Source organism: Anguilla anguilla, chromosome 8 (genome assembly GCF_013347855.1).
Source record: "Anguilla anguilla isolate fAngAng1 chromosome 8, fAngAng1.pri, whole genome shotgun sequence".
NCBI lineage: Eukaryota > Metazoa > Chordata > Actinopteri > Anguilliformes > Anguillidae > Anguilla > Anguilla anguilla.
This window is the reverse complement of record NC_049208.1, coordinates 50,913,779-50,936,484: the sequence shown is the minus strand read 5'-3', so window position 1 is coordinate 50,936,484 and position 22,706 is coordinate 50,913,779. Positions and strand designations below refer to the sequence as shown.

Sequence of the window (22,706 nt, the reverse complement as noted above, 5' to 3'; positions counted from 1 at the left end):
TGCTTTTCTTCAGCATGAGTTCGAGGACCATTGCTGTATAAACTGTACGTCTTCAAATGACTGCTTTTGGTCTTCCCATTAAGTACCAGTAGCGCTGACTATCTATAGCTGCGGTTTTACTCGTTTATTTTTTAATAAACTTCCTCTGTGTTTGTAGTCACGAGAGGGGGGGGGTTTGCCTTCACTGACACCCCGTCATGTTAATCGAATGGTTTTTTGTTTTTTTTCTTCGTTCAGCGCAGCTCAGTACAGACACCTTTCCTCACTTCAGTGTCCGCCCTGCCCGGTCTGTGAGATGGACGTCTACAGCAACGCTGAAATAGTGTTCTCTCACCTGGAGGAGAGGCAAGCGGCAGATCTCTTCAAAGGTGAGACCTTTCTTTACAGTACATTACATTACATTACAGGCATTTGGCAGACGCGCTTATCCAGAGCGACGTACAGCAAAGTGTATAACCAAAACCAGGAGCAAGTGTGTTGAATACCCTAGAGGGAAGTACAGTTCCAAGTGCAGGGAACGACTGCATAGACTTTCTCTTTTGCTCCTCTAATTCTTTGAGGGAATACAGCTGAGGTCTGCGCTTGGTCCGCTCCACTGGCTTGGTTCTGGGTACCTCTCCTCACAGAGATCAGGTAGCATTCAAACCCAAAAAGTTAGACAGCAAACAGTTATACGTTCAGCAATATTTAGTCTCCTTCAACAGTCATTTTATGCCATTGTCTTACTGTGTAGGTGACTTGGAATAAAATCTCTCAGTCACTCTTTCAAAAACTACTTATGTAGTTATGTACCAAATTAGTTCAGTTGTCACAGTCATGTTATGTACTGCGTATCCTACCGGAGTTCAGGACTGTGAGCATAGCATTTATTTTATAACCCAGGGGAACCCCTCTAAAATGAATACTAACTTCTTCACATCTTATTGCAAATCATTTTGTTATCAGCTTTCCTTTATATATCGTCAAGTAACAGTGCATTATATTTAATGGACCGAGAAAGAGGCCCCTTTCTTCAAACTCGCTGTCAAACTGCCAGCGCACTTTCACAGTTATTCACTTTCCTTGTGTTGCCCTGTTTGGCCTTCCTTCTATCACACAGATGCCGAACACAGGAAATGTGTGTGCTTTAGTGTGAAGGGCTACAGCATGAGTAGATGGATTGTTGTTCTGAGATGTTTTAGAAACTGTGCTGTGCTGCTCTGAAAATGAAGCCTGCAGTCGGTTTTGTGAAATATGTTTTTGATATTTTCAGTCAGTGTTCTAGATCTCATCGCTGTCCATCACCATTGGCAATTGTTACAGCAGCATTAGAATGTTCAGTTAAGAACGTTCTAATCACGTATTTGTGATCTTACAAATCGAAGGGTTCAAAATCTCCCTTTCTTCCACAGGAGATCAGGATATCTATGCCAATGCTGCTGAGCAGGAGTCAGGAGAGAAACAGAACTGCCCTGTCGGTTAGTATATTCAGTATATGCATCAGAACTCCCTTAGTTCACTTTATTTACGACGTTTACAGAGAGACAGATGCTGTTCTTCATTTTCAAAAAATAGTTTATTCGTTTCCATGGAGGACCACATTGAAAATAAACATTTTCAGTAATGATTTCATGACATATCCTCTGGGCTCAAATATGCTATATGTTATATTTTGTGCAATTTATGAATTTTAGCACACAAAAAGTTTGATCCAACAGAAACCATATAACAAGTTTTAGTAGAAATTTTCGAGTAAATAACAAGCACTACAGGTTCCAGTGATGCACTTCTGTACTGCTGTTACTATTAAAAGCAAACAGCACGATTGTGATGTTATTCTGTGTTCATTGTTTTATATCTTATGTCTATATTAATAACAGACTTTGAGTGCTTTATGTCTTCTGTAGATGTAATAATGAATCCTCACAGAGATCAATATAGTCTGATTTATTAAACAAAATAATAAAAATTGATATTATAAAAAATATATATTATTTTGCCCTCTGAAAGGACATATCTTTCACACCTCTTGCATGGTGACTTGTCCAACATTGATACAATAAACTTCAACAGGTGCTCAGAAATGATAATGTTGTCATTTAATTTACAACATACAGCATATTGAGAAACAAAAACTTTGTTCCATTAACTGTTTAAAATCTTTTGACAAATTTGGCTGAAACCTCAGCTGAAACCTATTTTGTTTCACCGCACAGCCACCTGTACTTTGGCCCGGAGGACAGTTTGGCAAAACAGTAATTTAACGGGTGGTCCAGGTCAACGGCTTGGGTTTTCCCCGATACTGCTTCAGGATTACAGGGAAAAAGTTTTGGGGTAGGCAGACCTGTTATTTTTTGTGACAGATGTATAACCTTCAAGACTTTTTGACCGGTGGAAACAGGCGAGGCTGGAAAAGTAGCAGACGCATGGTGTTCTTAAGCGTTTTCTCACTTTGTTACGGCATGGTCTGGACGGGCAATTAGCCAGATCATGAGTGTGCCTTTGTGACTCATGGCTGTGTGCAGGGTTAGTGAAGAGGGTACCGTCAAATCTACAAGGCATGCATTGCATAACATGTCAACGTTTAAGCTTTTATTCAACTTGGTTTTGATATCAATAATTCAGTTCTAACTAATTATGATTCAAATGCTTGATTTTAACAAGAAATAACTTGAATTCCTGATGTAAACAATTCAGTTTTAACTTGTTAAAATAAGTATTCTTGATATCAAAAACTGAATTTAAAATAGTTCTAATGTTAATGAGCTTCATTGACACGTGTCAGTCTAGGCAGAGCAACATTCTTAAAGGACCAAGAACGAAAATAAGAAAAACACAGAAATAATATTCTATAAAATCCTCTTGAGAGTGTAACAATATGCAAGAAAATGTGGAGTTGCTTTATGATTATACCTTTGGCCCATAATTATAACTTTTAAATGTCAAGCTGAACATATAAACAGGTTTCATGCTCTCAGAGTTGCATTTACGTTTTTCCTTTCTACTCTTGATATTGAGAATTGATTTTTAACTAGTTAAAATTGTTATTCTTGATATCAACAATGGAATTTTAACTAGTTAAAACAGGAATTCTTGACATCAATAATTGAATTTTAACTAGTTAAATCAGGAATTCTTGACATCAATAATTGAATATTAACTAGTTAAAATTTAAATTTCCCATTTAACTAGTTAAAATTCAGTTGCTGATATCAAGAATTCTAATTTTAACTAGGATGGTACGGTGATGCAGTGGGTAGCACTGTTGCCTCACAGCAAGAAGTCCCGGTCTGGGCCTGTCTGTGTCGAGTTCTCCCCGTGTCCGCATGGGTTTCCTCTGGGCACTGGGGTTTCCTCCCAGGCTCACACGGTCCAAAGACATGCAGGCAGACTAAATGGGGCTCTAAATTGCCCATAGGTATGAGTGTGTGGGTGAATGGTGAGTGAATGGTGTGTGTGTTCTACGATAGATTGACGTCCTGTCCAGGGTGTATTCCTGCCTCTCACTCAATGCACACTGGGATAGGCTCCAGCACTCCCTGTAACCCTGCCCAGGATAGCAGGTATAGATAATGGATAGATGGATGGATGGATGGATGGATAATTTTTACTAGTTAAAATTCAATTCCTGGTATCAAGAATTTCAATTTTAATTAGTTCAAATGTAATACTTGATTTCAAAAATACCTATTATAACTAATTAAAATGTAATTCTTGATATAAAAAACAAGTTGAATAAAACCTTAAATGGCTTGCCATAAAAACACCTTTTTCCAATTTCCAAATGCACACCATCTTCCAGCTACCACTTTGCATACTCTGATAAACTCCCCTGTTCATGGTTCTGCCTACCAATGTGCAAAATTGTATCAGAGAATGATTGATCTCGAGACTAAACAGACAGAATCATAGAGATAGATAGGTAGGTAGGTAGGTAGGTAGGTAGGTAGGTAGGTAGGTAGGTAGGTAGATAGATAGATAGATAGATAGATAGATAGATAGATAGATAGATAGATAGATAGATAGATAGATAGATAGATAGATAGATAGATAGATAGATAGATAGATAGATAGATAGATAGATAGATAGATAGATAGATAGATAGATAGATAGATTGATTGATTGATTGACTGACCTGGTGTAACATTGATATAAAACTCATGTTTACTGGCTGTAATGCTCCCTGGCATGCCTCCTGTTTGTTGTGTACAGAACACACAGGCTCCTCTCCTCTTTCTGCAGCTGGGAACGGTGGCGCCCCCTACAGGTGCAACCTGGCCGTGCTAGCTGCACTCTGCCTAGCTCTGCTGGGTGGTCTTAATGCTCTGGGGATCCTGTGTGAGTGTCACCAGCTTCCCTCTAGTCACCATTAACCCTCCTCTGAGCCACTACTATAATACTTAACAACACTTAACTTAACAACAACAATAATAATAATAATAATAATTCTCATTACAGATGGTATCACACAATTTAAGTTTCATGAGACTACAACATTAAGTTTTGGAGCCAAACAACGGTAAATATAAATCTTCTAATTCAAATTCCCACCATTTCTTAAATCTGCCTTCCTGCCACAGACGTTCAGAAAAGCAACCGATCGGATGCCCTGGAGGAGGAGAACAGGGAACTCTCCATCTCTCTGTCTTCTGTGGAGCAGAGGCTAGCAGGTCAGTCTGAAGCCGCAGACTTGTGGCTGAACACATACATGTGAAGAAGCACACATATGCCTAACTTTTAAACAGTCAAACTTAATTTAACAAGAATACTGTACCTTTATAAACTTCAGTTCTTAACGTACTATTTGAGGGGTAGATCTTGGAGAGGGAAAGGCTCACGGGTCACTTGGGAAAAGCTAATAGAAAAGCACATCGTCCATTTTCCTTTAGTGGTGCAGAATGTCCTATCCATTGCCTTCCAGACGACATACAAGACCAGTGTTTATACGACCAGTGCTACCCACTGAACTGCCATGCCTCCTATATATATATATATATATATATATATATAAATCCATCCATCCATTATCTATACCTGCTTATCCTGAGCAGGGTTGCTGCGGGTGCTGGAGCTTATCCCAGCATGCATTGGGCGTGTCCGTGTGGGTTTCCTCCGGGTACTCCGGTGTCCTCCCACAGTCCAAAGACATGCAGGTGAGCTAATTGGAGACTCTAAATTGCTCAAAAGATTGGCAGCCTGTCCAGGGTGTATTCCTGCCTCTCGCCCAATGCATGCTGGGATAGGCTCCAGCACCCCCTGCGACCCTGCTCAGGATAAGCAGGTATAGATAATGGATGGATGGATTGATATATATGTCTAAATATTTGCAATAGATCTACAAAAATAAAGACTTACGAAAAATCTGAGTTATGGTGAATAATATTCCTCTTTATATGACTCAGGAACCGAAAGAAAGTTGGAGGAACTGCAAGTGAGACACAGAAATGCGTCAGAAACACTCTCTGCTTATCGAGGTAAGAGAACTGATGCTACATTTTATTAACTTTTTATTTTATAAATAAAAAATAAAAACACAAAGTGTCTTAGTAAGGTGTTGGGCAACCACGAGCTGCCAGAGAGGCTTCAATGCACCGTGGCATAGATACTGCAAGTCTCTGGAAGTCCGCTGGGGGGGTGGAACAACATTCTTCGTCAAGATATTTCTTAATTTTGTGTTTTGATGGCGGTGGTGGAGAGCGCTGTCTTAGAGGTTGGCCCCATAATTTCCCACAGGTCTTCATCTGGGTTGAGATCTGGTGACTGCGAAGGCCATAGCATGTGATTTAGATCATTTTAATACTCTATTCAGTGACCCCTTGTGCCCAGAGTATGGGGGCATTGTCGTCCTGGAAGACACCACTCCCGTCAGGATAGAAATGATAGGATAAATGTGATCAACTCAGAATAGCTTTGCATTAATTTGCAGTGGCCCTCTCTAAGGGGACAAGTGGATCCAAATCATGCCTCCCACAGCATAACAGAGCCACCAGACCCCCTCACTGTAGGAGTCAATCATTCAGTGCCACACGTGCACTCACCCACTTATCAAAGACATGGTGAAGGATGACTCATCTGACCACATCGCCTAAATGCCCGTACATGTCTTTGCGTGGGCAGAATGGCAAACTCAGACTTCTTGATAAGCTACTTTCAGGTTCACAGGTTAGAAGCTTCCATGAATGGGGTGGACCTCCCTGCCACATGTGAATTGAGCTCTGATGTGTATGACAAAAAAACTATACAAATTATGAGTATTAATTTTATTAAAGTAGCATTAGAAATGTAGCAAATGATTTTACGTTGCTCAGAAGTATGTACTCACAAATGGTCATCATAGCCAACAGCCTTGTTAGTACTTAATTGGGAGAATTGCTGGAAAAGGTTATAATGGTGGTGACCATGGTGCGCCAGTAGACATTGGGGTCTGTGTTTCCTCTTGACGAAGTGGAGACTACTTGTGGGCAGGGGGAAGTTTTTACTGGGGAACAGGGGTGCCACCAGGGATTTTGGCTCCATGAAAAGATCTCACATTGGGCCAGAAAATCCTGTACTCAAATATTTTTTGAGACCCCCTGTTAGTCAAGGCCCCATTCATTTGAAGGTGACAATACACCCTAATCGTATACCCTTATGCATTTGGATTTTTGTTTCTTTTGCACTTTTTGGTAGGAAGTCTTGTAGGCTTATAGACAGAATTTGCTTCATGTGTTTGGGGTAACATAGGGGAGAGTCCTACGCTTAGTTTTTTGTTTTATTTTATTTTTGTTAATTACTTTATTAAATTTGTGGAGGTTACACCATAGCCTTTTTATTTCGATATTTTTGAAGAGATACAGTTTTCGTAATAAACGACTTAAACTATGTTTCCTTTTAAATATTTCATTCTTTTTGGTTTATTTAAACCCATTTTCACAAGTCTTAATGACATAATCGCACCTGAGATATTTTCGTTTTTTTGAAGAAAACAAACACAAACTAAAGCTATTTTGGTTTTGATTAGACAGAAACAGATGTACATCAGCATCTAAACCATTTCAATTCAATTCATTTTACAGTTTGTATGTCAGCAGATTCCAATACCAGGCCTGATTTCTGGTATTTTTGCATTTCGAAGAAAACCTTCCATAAAACAGGGAACTGAAACCATTTTGGTTTCAGTATTAATTTGAGAGTGAGGCCCTGTGTAAGGGAGTGTGTCCACTAAGCTTTTTTTCTGAGTTCCAGAACTTTCTTTCAACAGTTCTCAGCAGGGTCCCAGTGCTAGCCTCTGGATAATGGGCCTCAGCTAGCACCTTTTTTGTGTGGCCACTCTGAATGCGAAAAAAAAAGGTTAAAAATTTTTACAACTATTCAGAAAGGCACTGTGCCCTTTTGAGAACTGAGAAGCTTAGAGGAAATGCCCTGACACAGGAAACAGACGAACACCGCTGTAAACTCGGACACCACATTTGTGTATCACAGCAAGCAGAGGTTATCTTTATTTAATGTAGAGAATATGCAGAATGTTATGCCTAAAGTGTGACAGTGTAGTATAATAGCTAAGGAGTTGGTCTTGTAACCTAAAGGTCGCAGGTTTGATTCCCTAGTAGGACCCTGCAGTTGTACCCTTGAGCAAGGTACTTAACCTGCATTGCTTCAGTATATATCCAGCTGTATAACTGGATACAATCTAAGTCGCTCTGGATAAGAGCGTCTGCTAAATGCCTGTAATGTAATGTTAGACGCCACTGTACCATATTGATCTCTGGCCCCTTGTCTCTATATCACACACAGCTATGGACGGATGTGCATGCCTCACTGGATGGAGAATACATCAGGGAAAGTGTTACTTCTTCTCCACTAAGAAGATGCACTGGTCTCAAAGTCAGGAGTACTGCACCTCGAAGGGGGCACATCTGGTCATCATAAAAAACCAACAGGAACAGGTGAAGGAAAAGAACCCGGCCAATCAGGATCAGGAATGTCATGTGTCATGTGACAGTGGCAGAATCATGTATAGTTAATTGTGTCTTGTGCGTGATACAGTTTGATGGAACAGGGCAAGAAGACAATATCTTGAGACTTTTGTTTAAGCTTCTCTGGTTCTCTCTCGCTTCTCTCTCAAAATGCACAAAATAAAAATGTTATATAGTCCTGCTTTGTTTTCAAGGCAAGCGTTGCATGAAGGCAGAACGAGTTGAAATCGTATTGCATCAGAATTCTGTGTGAAAGCCTTGGTGATCAATAAGCTTTGGAGATATTTGTGTCGACCCACTTGGCGCTGTTCAGATATTTTTTGAGTTAATCTCTTCATTCCTCTTTTTCGTTGAGCAGAATTTTGTGTCGTCCAGTATTCGTGAGACGCACTGGATTGGGCTGAGCGACCGGGACACAGAGGGGCAGTGGGTCTGGGTGGACGGTACGCCTCTTGACAGAAGCGGAACCCAGTAAGGCCCCTGTGCATAATTCCCCTAATGCAGGGGTCTACAGCCCTGGTCCTGGAGAGCTGCAGGGTCTGCTGGTGTTTGCTTTTTAGTGTTAAATACAGTATCAGGATAAAAATAATGTAAAGTAAAATAAATAGGTGGGGCATGCTGGAGATTCTAAACCAGAGGGATACACTCTCGCCCCAGGAGAACCAAAGGGTGTGCACGCTGTGCTGTTATTCAGTTTATTTTCATTTGTGTGTGTGTATGTGTGTGTGTGTGTAGGTATGTATGTGTGAAGTAGTTGCTAATTGCTAACTGCTAATTGCAAAAACCATTACCAGCTACCCTGCAGCTCTGTAAGAGCAAGAGAGAAGACAAGATAAGCAAAGGGCAGTAGGACTGAAAGGAGGAGTCATGGTTGATGGCTTAGGTCTGTGGGGCTGCAGTTGCCCCTGCTGGGGCAGGTTACCACATGTCTCTCTGCCCCCCTGCAGGTACTGGTGGGAAACAGAGCCGGACAACTGGATGGACTCAGGGGACCCGTCCGGAGAAGACTGCGCCAGTCTGGGGGACGACAACCCTGCTTACTGGTTTGATGCTTCTTGTGGAAAAATAAAAAAGTTTGTCTGTGAAACACTTCCTCGAATTTGAACGAATCAGGCCCAGAATATCTTGTTTCGCCCTGAGGTGGCTAATCAGCAGCCACATCCTCTGAAGCACGGGCTCTGACTCATAAAAAGACTAATATGCTGTCAGTATTTTAAAGTTCATATTTATATATGTCCATGAATACATCAGCAGGCCAAGCATTTTTTGTCAGTGCAGTGGTCATCTTTCTAAATCTGTGCTTTCCTATTAAAACTATGTGAGCTATTTTACCAGTGTGCCATTTGCATTGGGTGCCTGTGGGTCACTCTGGATGAGAAAGTCTGTTAAACTCATGTTATGTAATTCTGGATGTTTCCATAAGTGCCTCTCTTGTATCATTTGTATTTCTAGCATTTGTTGTGTCTGCAGATTTTGTGCTGTGGGTACTGTTTGTAATATCCATAGTAATTAAGTGCTGTAAATGTACCTGTGGACTCCCTGATGTGTCCTGTGGTATAGTGTTACGTGCCATGTGTTTCTTTTGTGTGGACTTCCCTGCCTTCACCTGTCAATCACCATCCACCAAGTCCCACCTTCACCAATCCCCACCCTCCGTGTCAATTCTGGACAACCAATCAGAACTCGCCACCTCTGCTATATAAACCGTGACTGTTTGTAATAATGGATGTCTGACTTGTTGCTCTGTGTTGTGTAGTATTTGACTCTATGTTAATCACTCATTTGAACTTGTCTTGTTTTGTGTACACTTCCAAGGCTTGGGACAGGTAAGACTGGGGGCTCCTGTACATATGCCCGTAGGCTATGTTGTGTATAGATCCACTAGTCCTTAGGGATGATTACCAACCAATTGTGTTTTCAGTCTGCTAGTTAGAGTAGATAGGCCTTTTGTTTGTGTACTTGATACACTAGATTAAATTACTCTCTGGTTTAGCTAGCTTGTTTTTCTGTTCTTTTGGCAACATCCAGCGTCCGTTGACCCTGGTAGTGTGTGTCTGGGATGTTGTATGTCCGGTAGTAGTTTGTTGCACCTTTTTGTTTTGTTATCACAGTAAAACACCCATGCACTGAGTTGCTGCTTTTGTCTGTGTTTGATTTATTGTTGTTACCATCTATACAGCCTTAACATCTCCCGGCTATTTTAACATCCAGTTACATACCCCATGCACCCCTAGACCCATGGGGTCGTAACATATAGTCTTATGTTGGCAGTTACGTACAAATCATTTTGCTTCTTTATGAAAGTTACTGTATGTTTTTTAAATTGTCAAATATGTCCCAAACTGGAGTATGTCCAGACTTCTTGGGTCATGTACAACTAAAGGTGTAAATAAATGAGTAGGTCACCTACATGCTGAAGGGACGAGTGCCTGGCGCCCTCTAGTGTTCTGTGTTTTCTATGCCTCTGTTTATTATTTTTTCCTGGCTTTGCGGTCATAAATTCAGTGTTTATGGTTAGAGCATCTTTCCCCAGGGATCCCATGAACTAAGATTTTTATTAATTTAAAAATGTGAATGTCTATAATTAAAAATTCCATTATATAATAATCATAATAATAATAACACAAATAATAATAATAATATTTGTGTGTGTGTGTGCATGCATGCTGTACTTTGCCAAAAGAGGGTGCTGTTGCTATATAAATCTGAATAATAACAGCACTTCAAGTTCTGAAACATTTATAACACAATACATGTGTTGCACAAATATAAATTATAAATATGTGCTTTGACCAGAATCCAGAAGTAATGGGGGACCATCTGGATTAAATCAGAGCTCTTGGGCCTGTTGCTAATTCCCACATACGCCCGGCTCAGTCTATGTGTGCGTGTCAGTGGAGAGGTTAACGACTTTAACCCCGTCAGCGCTGGGCAGCACAGAAGGTGCCGAAAGATGTGCCAAAACAAGCCGTGTTCAGCAGGAACTAAATAAGCAATTATCCATGACAACAATGACTGAAAACTACACTGAATCCAGAGATCACCCAACAACCTGGTTTCAAATAGAACCACCCAATCCAAATGGGTAGTTTTGTATAAAAACAAAAGCTGCTTTAGCAGTTATTTGAGAGCTTTAATAATTGAACATTGCCTGAAATGGCAGGATCTCCAGGCTCCCCGGGTCAGATGGGCTGAATGTGGAAGCAAATGAGGGAGCGTCTATCTCTATTCTGATTTTCTGCCACTTGCTCTCTGCTCTGACCTCAGAAGGTCAGGGAAAATGAGCACCGCGGTACTTCACTGTGAGTGTTTGGCGCCCTCTAGCGTTCACTGTGTTTAATATTCTCAGAATCTGCTTAATGCCTGACTGTGAGTGTTTGGCACCCTCTAGTGTCCAGTGCATTCATTATTCTCAGGATCTCCTAAAGAAACAGAACGACGCTACCCAGTCCTGCTCCGGGAGATCTACTGTCCTGCAGGTTTTAACTTTAGCCCTCACAAAGCACACCTCATTCAACAGCTCTAGCATGAGTACTTAAATCTGGCCCTCAAATCCAAATCCGACTCTGGTTTTCTTTTCCCCCTGATAATTAACTTAACAATAAGTGCTACTGATTGGCCAGACTGTCTTCACACCTGACTCCCAGGTAAAAACCAGCAGTTCTTGGACCTTGAGGGTCGTGATTTGAGTGACAAGGAGCTACAGATCTTGTTGAGCTGCTAATTAGTAGAACCTGGTGTGCAAAATAATGGTTGAAATGAAAACCTGCAGGACGGTAGATCTCCAGCAGCAGGGTTGGGCAGCCCTGCTCTGAAATGACTGAATTACTCAGCTTGAGAGGGTGGGTCACCCACAGAGCTGAGAAAACACATTCTGTATAACCCTCCCATTCTTCTCAGGGTGAAAAAGAAATAAATAAAAATCCAGAGTTTAACGGCAGTGAAAATCTCTAAAATGAATTTTGAGTTTGTGGATCACTGCTGTATAAACTGCACGTCCTCAAATGACTGCTTTCGGTCTTCCCATTAAGTACCAGTAGCGCTGACTGCGGTTTCCTCGTTTATTTCTCAAATTTTCTGTCTGGCGAGAACATATCACCACTTCCTCTGTGTTTGTAGTCACGGCGGGGGGGGGGGGTTGCCTTCACTGACACCCCGTCATGTTAATCAAGTGTTTTTTTTCCCCATTCAGCACAGCTCAGAACAGGCAGCTTTCCTCACTTCAGTGTCTCCCTGCCGAGTATGTGAGATGGACAAAGTCTACGGCAACGCAGAAATGGTGTTCTCTGACCTGGAGGAGAGGCAAGCGGCAGATCTCTTCAAAGGTGAGACCTTTCTTTATATTACATTACAGGCATTTGGCAGACACGCTCTACTCTAATTCTTTGAGGGAATATAGCTGTTGTCTGTGCTTGGTCCGCTCCTGTGGCTTGGTTCTGGTACCTTTCCTCTCAGAAATCAGAGCTTACGTAGGTAGCGTTCATACCCAAAATGTTAAACAGCTAGCACTTATACTTTCAGCAAGATTTAGTCCCGTTCAACAGTCATTTTATGCCACTGTCTTACTGTGTAGGTGACATGGAAAAAAATCTCTCAATCACTCTTTAAAAACCTACTTCTGTCAGTGTGTTGCTTCTTTTGTAAATTAGTTCAGTTGTCACAGTCATGTTATGTACTGCGTATCCTACTGGAGTTCAGGACTGAGAGCATAGCATTTATTTTATGACCCAGGGGAACCCCTCTAAAATGAATACTAACTTCTCCACATCTTATCTGTAATTACTTTTTAATCAGCTTTCCTTTATTTATCATCAAGTAACAGTGTATTATATTTAATGGGCCGAGAAAGAGGCCCACTTCTTCAGGCTCGCTGTCAAACTGCCAGCGCACTTTCACAGTTATTCACTTTCCTTGTGTTGCCTTGTTTGGCCTTCCTTCTTTCACACAGATGCCCAATGCAGGAAATGTGTGTGCTTTACTGTGAAGGGCTACAGCATGAGTAGGTGGATTGTGGTTGTGAGATGTGTTTTAGAAACTGTGCTGTGTTGCTTTGAAAATGAAACCTGCAGTCGGTTTTGTGAAATATATTTTTGAAATGTTAAGTCAGTGTTCTAGATCTCATCGCTGTCCATCACCAGTGGCAATTGTTACAGCAGCATTAGAATGTTCAGTTAAGAACGTTCTAATCACGTATTTGTGATCTTACAAATCGAAGGGTTCAAAATCTCTCTTTCTTCCACAGGAGATCAGGATATCCATGCCAATGCTGCTGAGCAGGAGTCAGGAGAGAAACAGAACTGCCCTGTCGGTTAGTATATTCAGTATATGCATCAGAACTCACTTATTTCTCTTTATTTACGACGTTTACAGTGAGACAGATGCTATTCTTCATTTTCAACAAATTTGTTTCCACGGAGGACCACATTGAAAACAAGCATTTTCAATGATTTCATGACATATCCTCTGGGCTCAAATATGCTATATGTTATATTTTGTGCAATTTATGAATTTTAGCACAGACAAAAAATTAGATCCAACAGAAACCATATAACAAGTTTTAGTAGAAATTTTCGAGTAAATTACAAGCACTACAGGTTCCAGTGATACACTGCTGTACTGCTGTTACTATTAAATGCAAACAGCATGATGAATTCTGTGTTCATTGTTTTATATTTTATGTCTATATTAATAACAGACTTTGAGTGCTTAATGTCTTCTGTAGATGTAAAAATGAATCCTCACTGAGATCAATATAGTCTGATTTATTAAACAAAATAATAAAAATTGATATAATAAAAAAATGTATTATTTTGCCCTCCGAAAGGATATACCTTTCACACCTCTTGCATGGTGAATTGTCCAACATTGATACAATAAACTTCAGCAGGTGCTCAGGAATGATAATGTTGTCATTTAATTTACAACATACATCATACTGACCAACATTGGGTTAGAAACATTGTTACATTAACTGTTTAAAATCTTTTGACAAAGTTGGCTGAAACTTCAGCTGAAACCTATTTTGTTTCACCGCACAGTCACCTGTACTTCGGTCCAGAGGACAGTTTGGCAAAACAGTAATTTAATGGGTGGTCCAGGTCAACGGCTTGGGTTTTCCCCGATACTGCTTCAGGATTACAGGGAAAAAGGTTTGGGGCAGGCAGACCTGTTATTTTTTGTGACAGATGTATAACCTTCAAGACTTTTTGACCGGTGGAAACAGGCGAGGCTGGAAAAGTAGCAGACGCATGGTGTTCTTAAGCGTTTTCTCACTTTGTTACGGCATGGTCTGGACGGGCAATTAGCCAGATCATGAGTGTGCCTTTGTGACTCATGGCTGTGTGCAGGGTTAGTGAAGAGGGTACCGTCAAATCTACAAGGCATGCATTGCATAACATGTCAACGTTTAAGCTTTTATTCAACTTGGTTTTGATATCAATAATTCAGTTCTAACTAATTATGATTCAAATGCTTGATTTTAACAAGAAATAACTTGAATTCCTGATGTAAACAATTCAGTTTTAACTTGTTAAAATAAGTATTCTTGATATCAAAAACTGAATTTAAAATAGTTCTAATGTTAATGAGCTTCATTGACACGTGTCAGTCTAGGCAGAGTAACATTCTTAAAGGACCAAGAACGAAAATAAGAAAAACACAGAAATAATATTCTATAAAATCCTCTTGAGAGTGTAACAATATGCAAGAAAATGTGGAGTTGCTTTATGATTATACCTTTGGCCCATAATTATAACTTTTAAATGTCAAGCTGAACATATAAACAGGTTTCATGCTCTCAGAGTTGCATTTACGTTTTTCCTTTCTACTCTTGATATTGAGAATTGATTTTTAACTAGTTGAAATTGTTATTCTTGATATCAACAATGGAATTTTAACTAGTTAAAACAGGAATTCTTGACATCAATAATTGAATTTTAACTAGTTAAATCAGGAATTCTTGACATCAATAATTGAATATTAACTAGTTAAAATTTAAATTTCCCATTTAACTAGTTAAAATTCAGTTGCTGATATCAAGAATTCTAATTTTAACTAGTTGAAATTGAATTCTTGATATCAAGAATACTAATTTTAACAAGGACGGTACGGTGATGCAGTGGGTAGCACTGTTGCCTCACAGCAAGAAGTCCCAGTCTGGGCCTGTCTGTGTCGAGTTCTCCCCGTGTCCGCATGGGTTTCCTCTGGGCACTGGGGTTTCCTCCCAGGCTCACACGGTCCAAAGACATGCAGGCAGACTAAATGGGGCTCTAAATTGCCCATAGGTATGAGTGTGTGGATGAATGGTGAGTGAATGGTGTGTGTGTTCTACGATAGATTGATGTCCTGTCCAGGGTGTATTCCTGCCTCTCACTCAATGCACACTGGGATAGGCTCCAGCACTCCCTGTAACCCTGCCCAGGATAGCAGGTATAGATAATGGATAGATGGATGGATGGATGGATGGATAATTTTAACTAGTTAAAATTCAATTCCTGGTATCAAGAATTTCAATTTTAATTAGTTCAAATGTAATACTTGATTTCAAAAATACCTATTATAACTAATTAAAATGTAATTCTTGATATAAAAAACAAGTTGAATAAAACCTTAAATGGCTTGCCATAAAAACACCTTTTTCCAATTTCCAAATGCACGCCATCTTCCAGCTACCACTTTGCATACTCTGATAAACTCCCCTGTTCATGGTTCTGCCTACCAATGTGCAAAATTGTATCAGAGAATGATTGATCTCGAGACTAAACAGACAGAATCATAGAGATAGATAGGTAGGTAGGTAGGTAGATAGATAGATAGATAGATAGATAGATTGATTGATTGATTGATTGATTGACTGACCTGGTGTAACATTGATATAAAACTCATGTTTACTGGCTGTAATGCTCCCTGGCATGCCTCCTGTTTGTTGTGTACAGAACACACAGGCTCCTCTCCTCTTTCTGCAGCTGGGAATGGTGGCGCCCCCTACAGGTGCAACCTGGCCGTGCTAGCTGCACTCTGCCTAGCTCTGCTGGGTGGTCTTAATGCTCTGGGGATCCTGTGTGAGTGTCACCAGCTTCCCTCTAGTCACCATTAACCCTCCTCTGAGCCACTACTATAATACTTAACAACAACAACAACAACAGCAACAATAATAATAATAATAATAATAATAATTCTCATTACAGATGGTATCACACAATTTAAGTTTCATGAGACTACAACATTAAGTTTTGGAGCCAAACAACGGTAAATATAAATCTTCTAATTCAAATTCCCACCATTTCTTAAATCTGCCTTCCTGCCACAGACGTTCAGAAAACCAACCAATCGGACGCCCTGGAGGAGGAGAACAGGGAACTCTCCATCTCTCTGTCTTCTGTGGAGCAGAGGCTAGCAGGTCAGTCTGAAACCGCAGACTTGTGGCTGAATGCATACACGTGAAGAAGCACACATACGCCTAACTTTTAAAGGTCAAACTTAATTTAACAAAAATACTGTACATTTATAAACTTAAGTTCTTAACGTACACTGGGCAGATCTTGGAGAGGGAAAGGCTCATGGGTTACTTTCTCTCTTGGCTTCACTCATTTCAGTGTGCAAACAGAAAAGACTGAAGTACCTGTGTACTGTGGAATAAGCTAATGGAAAGGCACATGATTCATTTTCCTTTAGCGGTGCAGAATGTCCTATCCATTGCTTTCCAGACCACATACAAGACCAGTGTTTATACAACCAGTGCTACCCACTGAACCGCCATGCCTCCTATATATATTATCCATCCATCCATTATCTATACCCGCTTATCCTGAGCAGGGTCCCGGGGGGTGCTGGAACCTATCCCAGTATGCATTGGGCGAGAGGCCGAAATACACCCTGGACAGGCCGCCAAACTATCGCAGGTCTATATATAAATATATACAGTACTGTGCAAAAGTTTTAGGCAGGTGTGAAAAAATGCTGTAAAGTAAGAATGCTTTCAAAAATAGAAATTTTAATAGTTTATTTTTATCAATTAACAAAATGCAAAGTGAGTGAACAAAAGAAAAATATAAATCAAATCAATATTTGGTGTTGGTTGTGGAGAGTGACGTCTAACAGGTTGGCCCCAAAATTTCCCACAGGTGTTAATCTGGGTTGAGATCTGGTGACTGCGAAGGCCATAGCATGTGATTTAAATCATCTTAATACTCATCAAACCATTCAGTGACCCCTCGTGCCCAGTGTATGGGGGCATTGTCGTCCTGGAAGACACCACTCCCGTCAGGATAGAAATGATAGGATAAATGTGATCAACTCAGAATAGCTTTGCATTAATTTGCAGTGGCCCTTCTCTCTAAGGGGACAAGTGGATCCAAATCATGTCTCCCACGGCATAACAGAGCCACCAGACCCCCTCACTGTAGGAGTCAATCATTCAGTGCCACACGTGCACTCACCCACTTAACGAGAATATGGTGAAGGATGACTCATCTGACCACATCGCCTAAATGCCCGTACATGTCTTTGCGTGGGCAGAATGGCAAACTTAGACTTCTTGATAAGCTACTTTCAGGTTCATTTGCACCCATGCAAATTTTGATGATACCTGTGCTGCAGTACATATATATGGATTCAGATAGGTATATACCAAAAAGGATAACAGGTAGAGGAGAGATCACAGGTTAGAAGCTTCCATGAATGGGGTGGACCTCCCTGCCACATGGGGGCGCTTGTATGTAGCTCAGCCACCCTATGGACCATGCCCAAGTCCTGGCCTTTTGACCTCTTGGACAGAGTTGCATTTTGCCCCAAGCTTCAAACATTTGTTCACCGACTGTGCAAACGTGTTATTTTGTGGAGACTACTTGTGGGCTGGGGGAAGTTTTTACTGGGGAACAGGGGTGCCACCAGGGATTTTGGCTCCATGAAAAGATCTCACATTGGGCTAGAAATCCTGTACTCAAATATTTTTTGAGGCCCCTTGTTAGTCAAGGCCCCATTCATTTGAAGGTGACAATACACCCTAATCGTATACCCTTATGCATTTGGAGTTTTGTTTCTTTTGCACTTTTTAGTGGGACGTCTTGTAGGCTTATAGACATTACATTACATTATGTATAGACATTATAGACATTACATTACATTACATTACAGGCATTTAGCAGACGCTCTTATCCAGAGTGACGTACAACAAGTGCATTAGTTCAAGGTGCAGAGGTGCAAAAGAAACACACTAGAGTGAAGTAAAGATCACAGTGCCAGAAGTGACCACATAAATCAGGACTCCAACCCTGTAGAGTAACCTGTTCAGCAAACAAACAATCCTGCCAAGTACAAACTAGCACTGAAATCACATTTGCCTAATCAGAATCAGACAAAAACAATCCTGCCAAATAAAAACTAACATGATTGTATTAGCCTAACTAGGTACATTGAGCTAAACTATAGGTTAGGGAGGGGTGGGGAGAGGTGCAGCCTGAAGAGATGAGTCTTTAGTCTGCGTTTGAAGGTAGTCAGATTCTCTGCTGTTCTGACCGCCACGGGGAGGTCATTCCACCAGCGAGGGGCCAGGACAGACAGCAGACGGGAGCGGGAAGTACAGACACGAAGAGGGGGAGGTTCCAAGCTTCCAGATGTGGCAGAACGGAAAGGTCGGGCTGGTGTGTAGGGTCTGATGATCCTCTGGATGTATCCTGGTGCTGACCCCTTAGCTGCCTGGTATGCAAGCACCAAGGTCTTAAATTTGATGCAAGCCATAACAGGCAGCCAGTGGAGGTCAGTGAGCAGGGGGGTGACATGGGAATGTCTGGGGAGGTTGTAGACCAGACGCGCTGCAGCATTCTGGATGAGCTGCAGGGGTCTGATGGCGGATGCTGACAGACCAGCCAGCAGCGAGTTGCAGTAGTCCAAGCGGGACAGGACCATCGCTTGAACCAGGAGCTGGGTTGCGTAGGTGGTGAGGAAGGGGCGGATTCTCCGGATGTTGTACAGGAAGAACCTGCACGTTCGACTCGCTGTGATGTTCTGAGAGAGGGACAGTCTGTTGTCCATCACCACTCCGAGTTTTTTTGTGGTGGGTGATGATGACACCACGGTGTCTCCTAGGGAAATGGAAAAGTCAAGGAGGTTAGAGGATGGAGCAGGGATGAAGATCATCTCTGTCTTACCTGGGTTCAGCTTAAGATCGTGGTTATCCATCCAGCTCTGGATGTCCCTCAGGCAAGCAGAGATGCGAGCGGAGACCTGTGTGTCAGAGGGGGGAAGGAGAGAAAGAGTTGAGTGTCATCGGAAGGTTGACACCCAACTCTTGGAATTTGCTTCATGTGTTTGTGGTAACATTTGTGGTAACATAGGGGAGAGTCCTACGCTTAGTTTTTTGTTTTATTTTATTTTTGTTAATTACTTTATTAAATTTGTGGAGGTTACACCATAGCCTTTTCATTTCGATATTTTTGAAGAGATACAGTTTTCGTAATAAATGACTTAAACTAGGTTTCCTTTTAAATATTTCATTCTTTTTGGTTTATTTAAACACATTTTCACCAGTCTTAATGACATAATCGCACCTGAGATATTTTCGTTTTTTTGAAGAAAACAAACACAAACTAAAGCTATTTTGGTTTTGATTAGATAGAAACAGATGTACATCAGCATCTAAACCATCTGTCATCGCAGCAAGAAGAGGTTACATAATCTCCATTCAATTTACAGTTTGTATGTCAGCAGATTCCACTACCAGGCCTGATTTCTGGTATTTTTGCATTTCGAAGTAAACCTTCCATTAAACAGGAAGGTTTGATTCCCTGGTAGGACCCTGCAGTTGTACCCTTGAGCAAGGTACTTAACCTGCATTGCTCCAGTATATATCCAGCTGTATAACTGGATACAATCTAAGTCGCTCTGGATAAGAGCGTCTGCTAAATGCCTGTAATGTAATGTTAGCAGATGCCACTGTACCGTATTGATCTCTGGCCCCTTGTCTCTATATCACACACAGCTATGGACGGAAGTGCATGCCTCACTGGATGGAGAATACACCAGGGAAAGTTTTACTTCTTCTCCACTGATAAGATGAACTGGTCTCAAAGTCAGGAGTACTGCACCTCGAAGGGGGCACATCTGGTCATCATAAACAACCAACAGGAACAGGTGAAGGAAAAGAACCCAGCCAATCAGGATCAGGAATGTCATGTGTCATGTGACAGTGGCAGAATCATGTATAGTTAATTGTGTCTTGTGCGTGATACAGTTTGATGGAACAGGGCAAGAAGACAATATTTTGAGACTTTTTTTTTTTTTAAGCATCTCTGGTAAAGGTACATTTTTTAATTTTATAAATAATGAAAATGCACTGTTGTATAGCCCTGCTTTGCTTTCATCACAAGGCAAGCGTTGCATGAAGGCAGAACGAGTTGAAATCGTATTGCATCAGAATTCTGTGTGAAAGCCTTGGTGATCAATAAGCTTTGGAGATATTTGTGTCGACACACTTGAGGCTGTTCAGATATTTTTTGAGTTAATCTCTTCATTCCTCTTTGTCGTTGAGCAGAATTTTGTGTCGTCCAGGATTAATGAGACGCACTGGATTGGGCTGAGCGACCAGAACACAGAGGGACAGTGGGTCTGGGAGGACGGTACGCCTCTTGACAGAAGCGGAACCCAGTAAGGCCCCTGTGCATAATTCCCCTAATGCAGGGGTCTACAGCCCTGGTCCTGGAGAGCTGCAGGGTCTGCTGGTGTTTGTTTTCGCCTTAAAATCAGCGACCGGATCAGCCCTGAGAAACCAGGGCCCAGTTTCAGGAAGCAGGATTACCGGGTTAGCTGGAGAACTGCTCTGAGTAAAACCCGGAACCCTCCCAAACCTGGAACATGGACTGAAGTCAAAATAGCTGTTCCAGGTTTCACTCAGCGCAGTTATCCAGCTAACTCAGAAATCCCGCTTTGTCCAATACCCTCCAGGTGAGGTGCGTTATCTGTGTAACCGCTTGCCTTATTTAATCAGCTGGGTACAGGGTAACAACAAAAACCAGCAGATCCTGTAGCTATCCAGGAAGGGTCGCCAACTCCTGCCCCAGCAGAGACTTGACAGAATTCCTACACTTCAGGATAAATTTATTTATTTATTTTGTTTTTTTTTAGTACCATTGACAGACACTTTAAATTGACCTATGCATTACATTCAGTTTATGGTAATTACTGTTAAATGCAGTATCAGGATAAAAATAATGTATAATAAATAAAGTAAAATAAATAGGTGGCATGCTGGAGATTCTAAACCAGTGGGATACACTCTCACCCCAGGAGAACCAAAGGCTGTGCACGCTGTGCTGTTATTCAGTTTATTTTCATTTGTGTGTGTGTTTCTGTGTGCGCTTGTGTGTGTGTGTGTGTCTGTGTGCACGCATGTGTGTGTGTGTGTGCGTCTGTGCACGTGTTTGTGTGTGCACGTGTGTGTGTAGGTATGTATGTGTGAAGTAGTTGCTAATTGCTAACTGCTAATTGCAAAAACCATTTCCAGCCACCCTGCAGCTCTGTAAGAGCAAGAGAGAAGACAAGATAAGAGAAGGACAGTAGGAGCTGGACTGAAAGGAGGAGTCATGGTTGATGGCTCAGGTCTGTGGGGCTGCAGTTGCCCCTGCTGGGGCAGGTTACCACGTGTCTCTCTGCCCCCCTGCAGGTACTGGTGGGAAACAGAGCCGGACAACTGGATGGACTCAGGGGACCCGTCCGGAGAAGACTGCGCAGCTCTGGGGAACAGCAAAAAACACACTGATTACTGGTTTGACAGTTCTTGTCAAAACATGAAAAAGTTTGTCTGTGAAACACTGCCTCGAATTTGAACGAATCAGGTCCAGAATATCTTGTTTCGCCCTGAGGTGGCTAATCAGTAGCCATATCCTCTGAAACACGAGCTTAGACTTATAAAAAGAATAATATGCTGCCAGTGTTTTAAAGTTCATATTTATATGTGTCCATGAAAACATCAGCAGGCTAAGCATTTTTTGTCAGTGCAGTGGTCATTTTTCTAAAGCTGTGCTTTCCTATGAAAACTATTGTATGTTTTAAAAAAATGTATATGCTTGAAATGTATGCGTTTTAAGCACATTGATAACATTTAAATTTTCGGTTTTATACTATCTGAGCTATTTTGCCAGTGTGCCATTTGCATTGTGTGCCTGTGGGTCACTCTGGATGAGAAAGTCTGTTAAACTCATGTTATGTAATTCTGGATGTTTCCATAAGTGTCTCTTGTATCATTTGTATTTCTAGCATTTGTTGTGTTCACAGATTTTGTGCTGTGGGTACTGTTTGTAATATCCATAGTAATTAAGTGCTGTAAATGTACCTGTGGACTCCCTGATGTGTCCTGTGGTATAGTCTTATGTTGGCAGTTATGTACAAATCATTTTGCTTCTTTATGAAAGTTACTGTATGTTTTTAAAAATGCCAAATCTGCCCAAAACTGGAGTATGTCCAGACTTCTTGGGTCATGTACAACTAAAGGTGTAAATAAATGAGTAGGTCAGCTACATGCTGAAGAGACATGACGCTTGTGATGAGTGTATGGCGCCCTTTAGTGTAGTGTGTTTTCTATGCCTGTTCATTATATTTTTGCCTGGCTTTGCGGTCATAAATTCAGTGTTTATGGTTAGAGCATCTTTCCCCAGGGATCCCATGCACTAAGATTTTTATTAATTTAAAAATGTGAATGTCTATAATTGAAAATTACATTATATAATAATCATAATAATAATAAGAACACAAATAATAATAATAATATTTGTGTATGC

The 22,706-nt window shown here is 41.1% G+C and overlaps 1 protein-coding gene across 2 annotated transcripts; it reads left to right on the top strand.

The window, feature by feature from the left end:
• The first annotated feature begins 259 nt into the window (after window positions 1–259).
• On the top strand, window positions 260–22,458 carry LOC118233752 (CD209 antigen-like protein E). 2 transcript variants are annotated; one of them, XM_035429663.1, is made up of 8 exons: window positions 260–368; window positions 1,392–1,457; window positions 4,193–4,318; window positions 4,561–4,650; window positions 5,383–5,454; window positions 19,913–20,064; window positions 20,465–20,577; window positions 21,593–22,458. In XM_035429663.1, the coding sequence occupies exons 1-8, from the start codon at window positions 296–298 to the stop codon at window positions 21,753–21,755; spliced, it is 855 nt and encodes a 284-aa protein (XP_035285554.1). In that variant the 5' UTR covers window positions 260–295; the 3' UTR covers window positions 21,756–22,458. The 2 variants fall into 2 exon arrangements, with proteins under 2 accessions (XP_035285554.1, XP_035285555.1); XM_035429664.1 differs by lacking the exons at window positions 19,913–20,064; window positions 20,465–20,577; window positions 21,593–22,458 and adding exons at window positions 7,754–7,905; window positions 8,294–8,406; window positions 8,883–10,182.
• Window positions 22,459–22,706: the final 248 nt, after the last annotated feature.

Coding starts and splice junctions, on each gene's coding strand:
- LOC118233752 (XM_035429663.1), top strand. CDS start 296: ATGGACGTCTACAGCAACGCTGAAATAGTGTTCTCTCACCTGGAGGAG. Junction 369..1,391: donor AGCGGCAGATCTCTTCAAAG/GTGAGACCTTTC, acceptor TTTCTTCCACAG/GAGATCAGGATATCTATGCC. Junction 5,455..19,912: donor AACACTCTCTGCTTATCGAG/GTAAGAGAACTG, acceptor TATCACACACAG/CTATGGACGGAAGTGCATGC.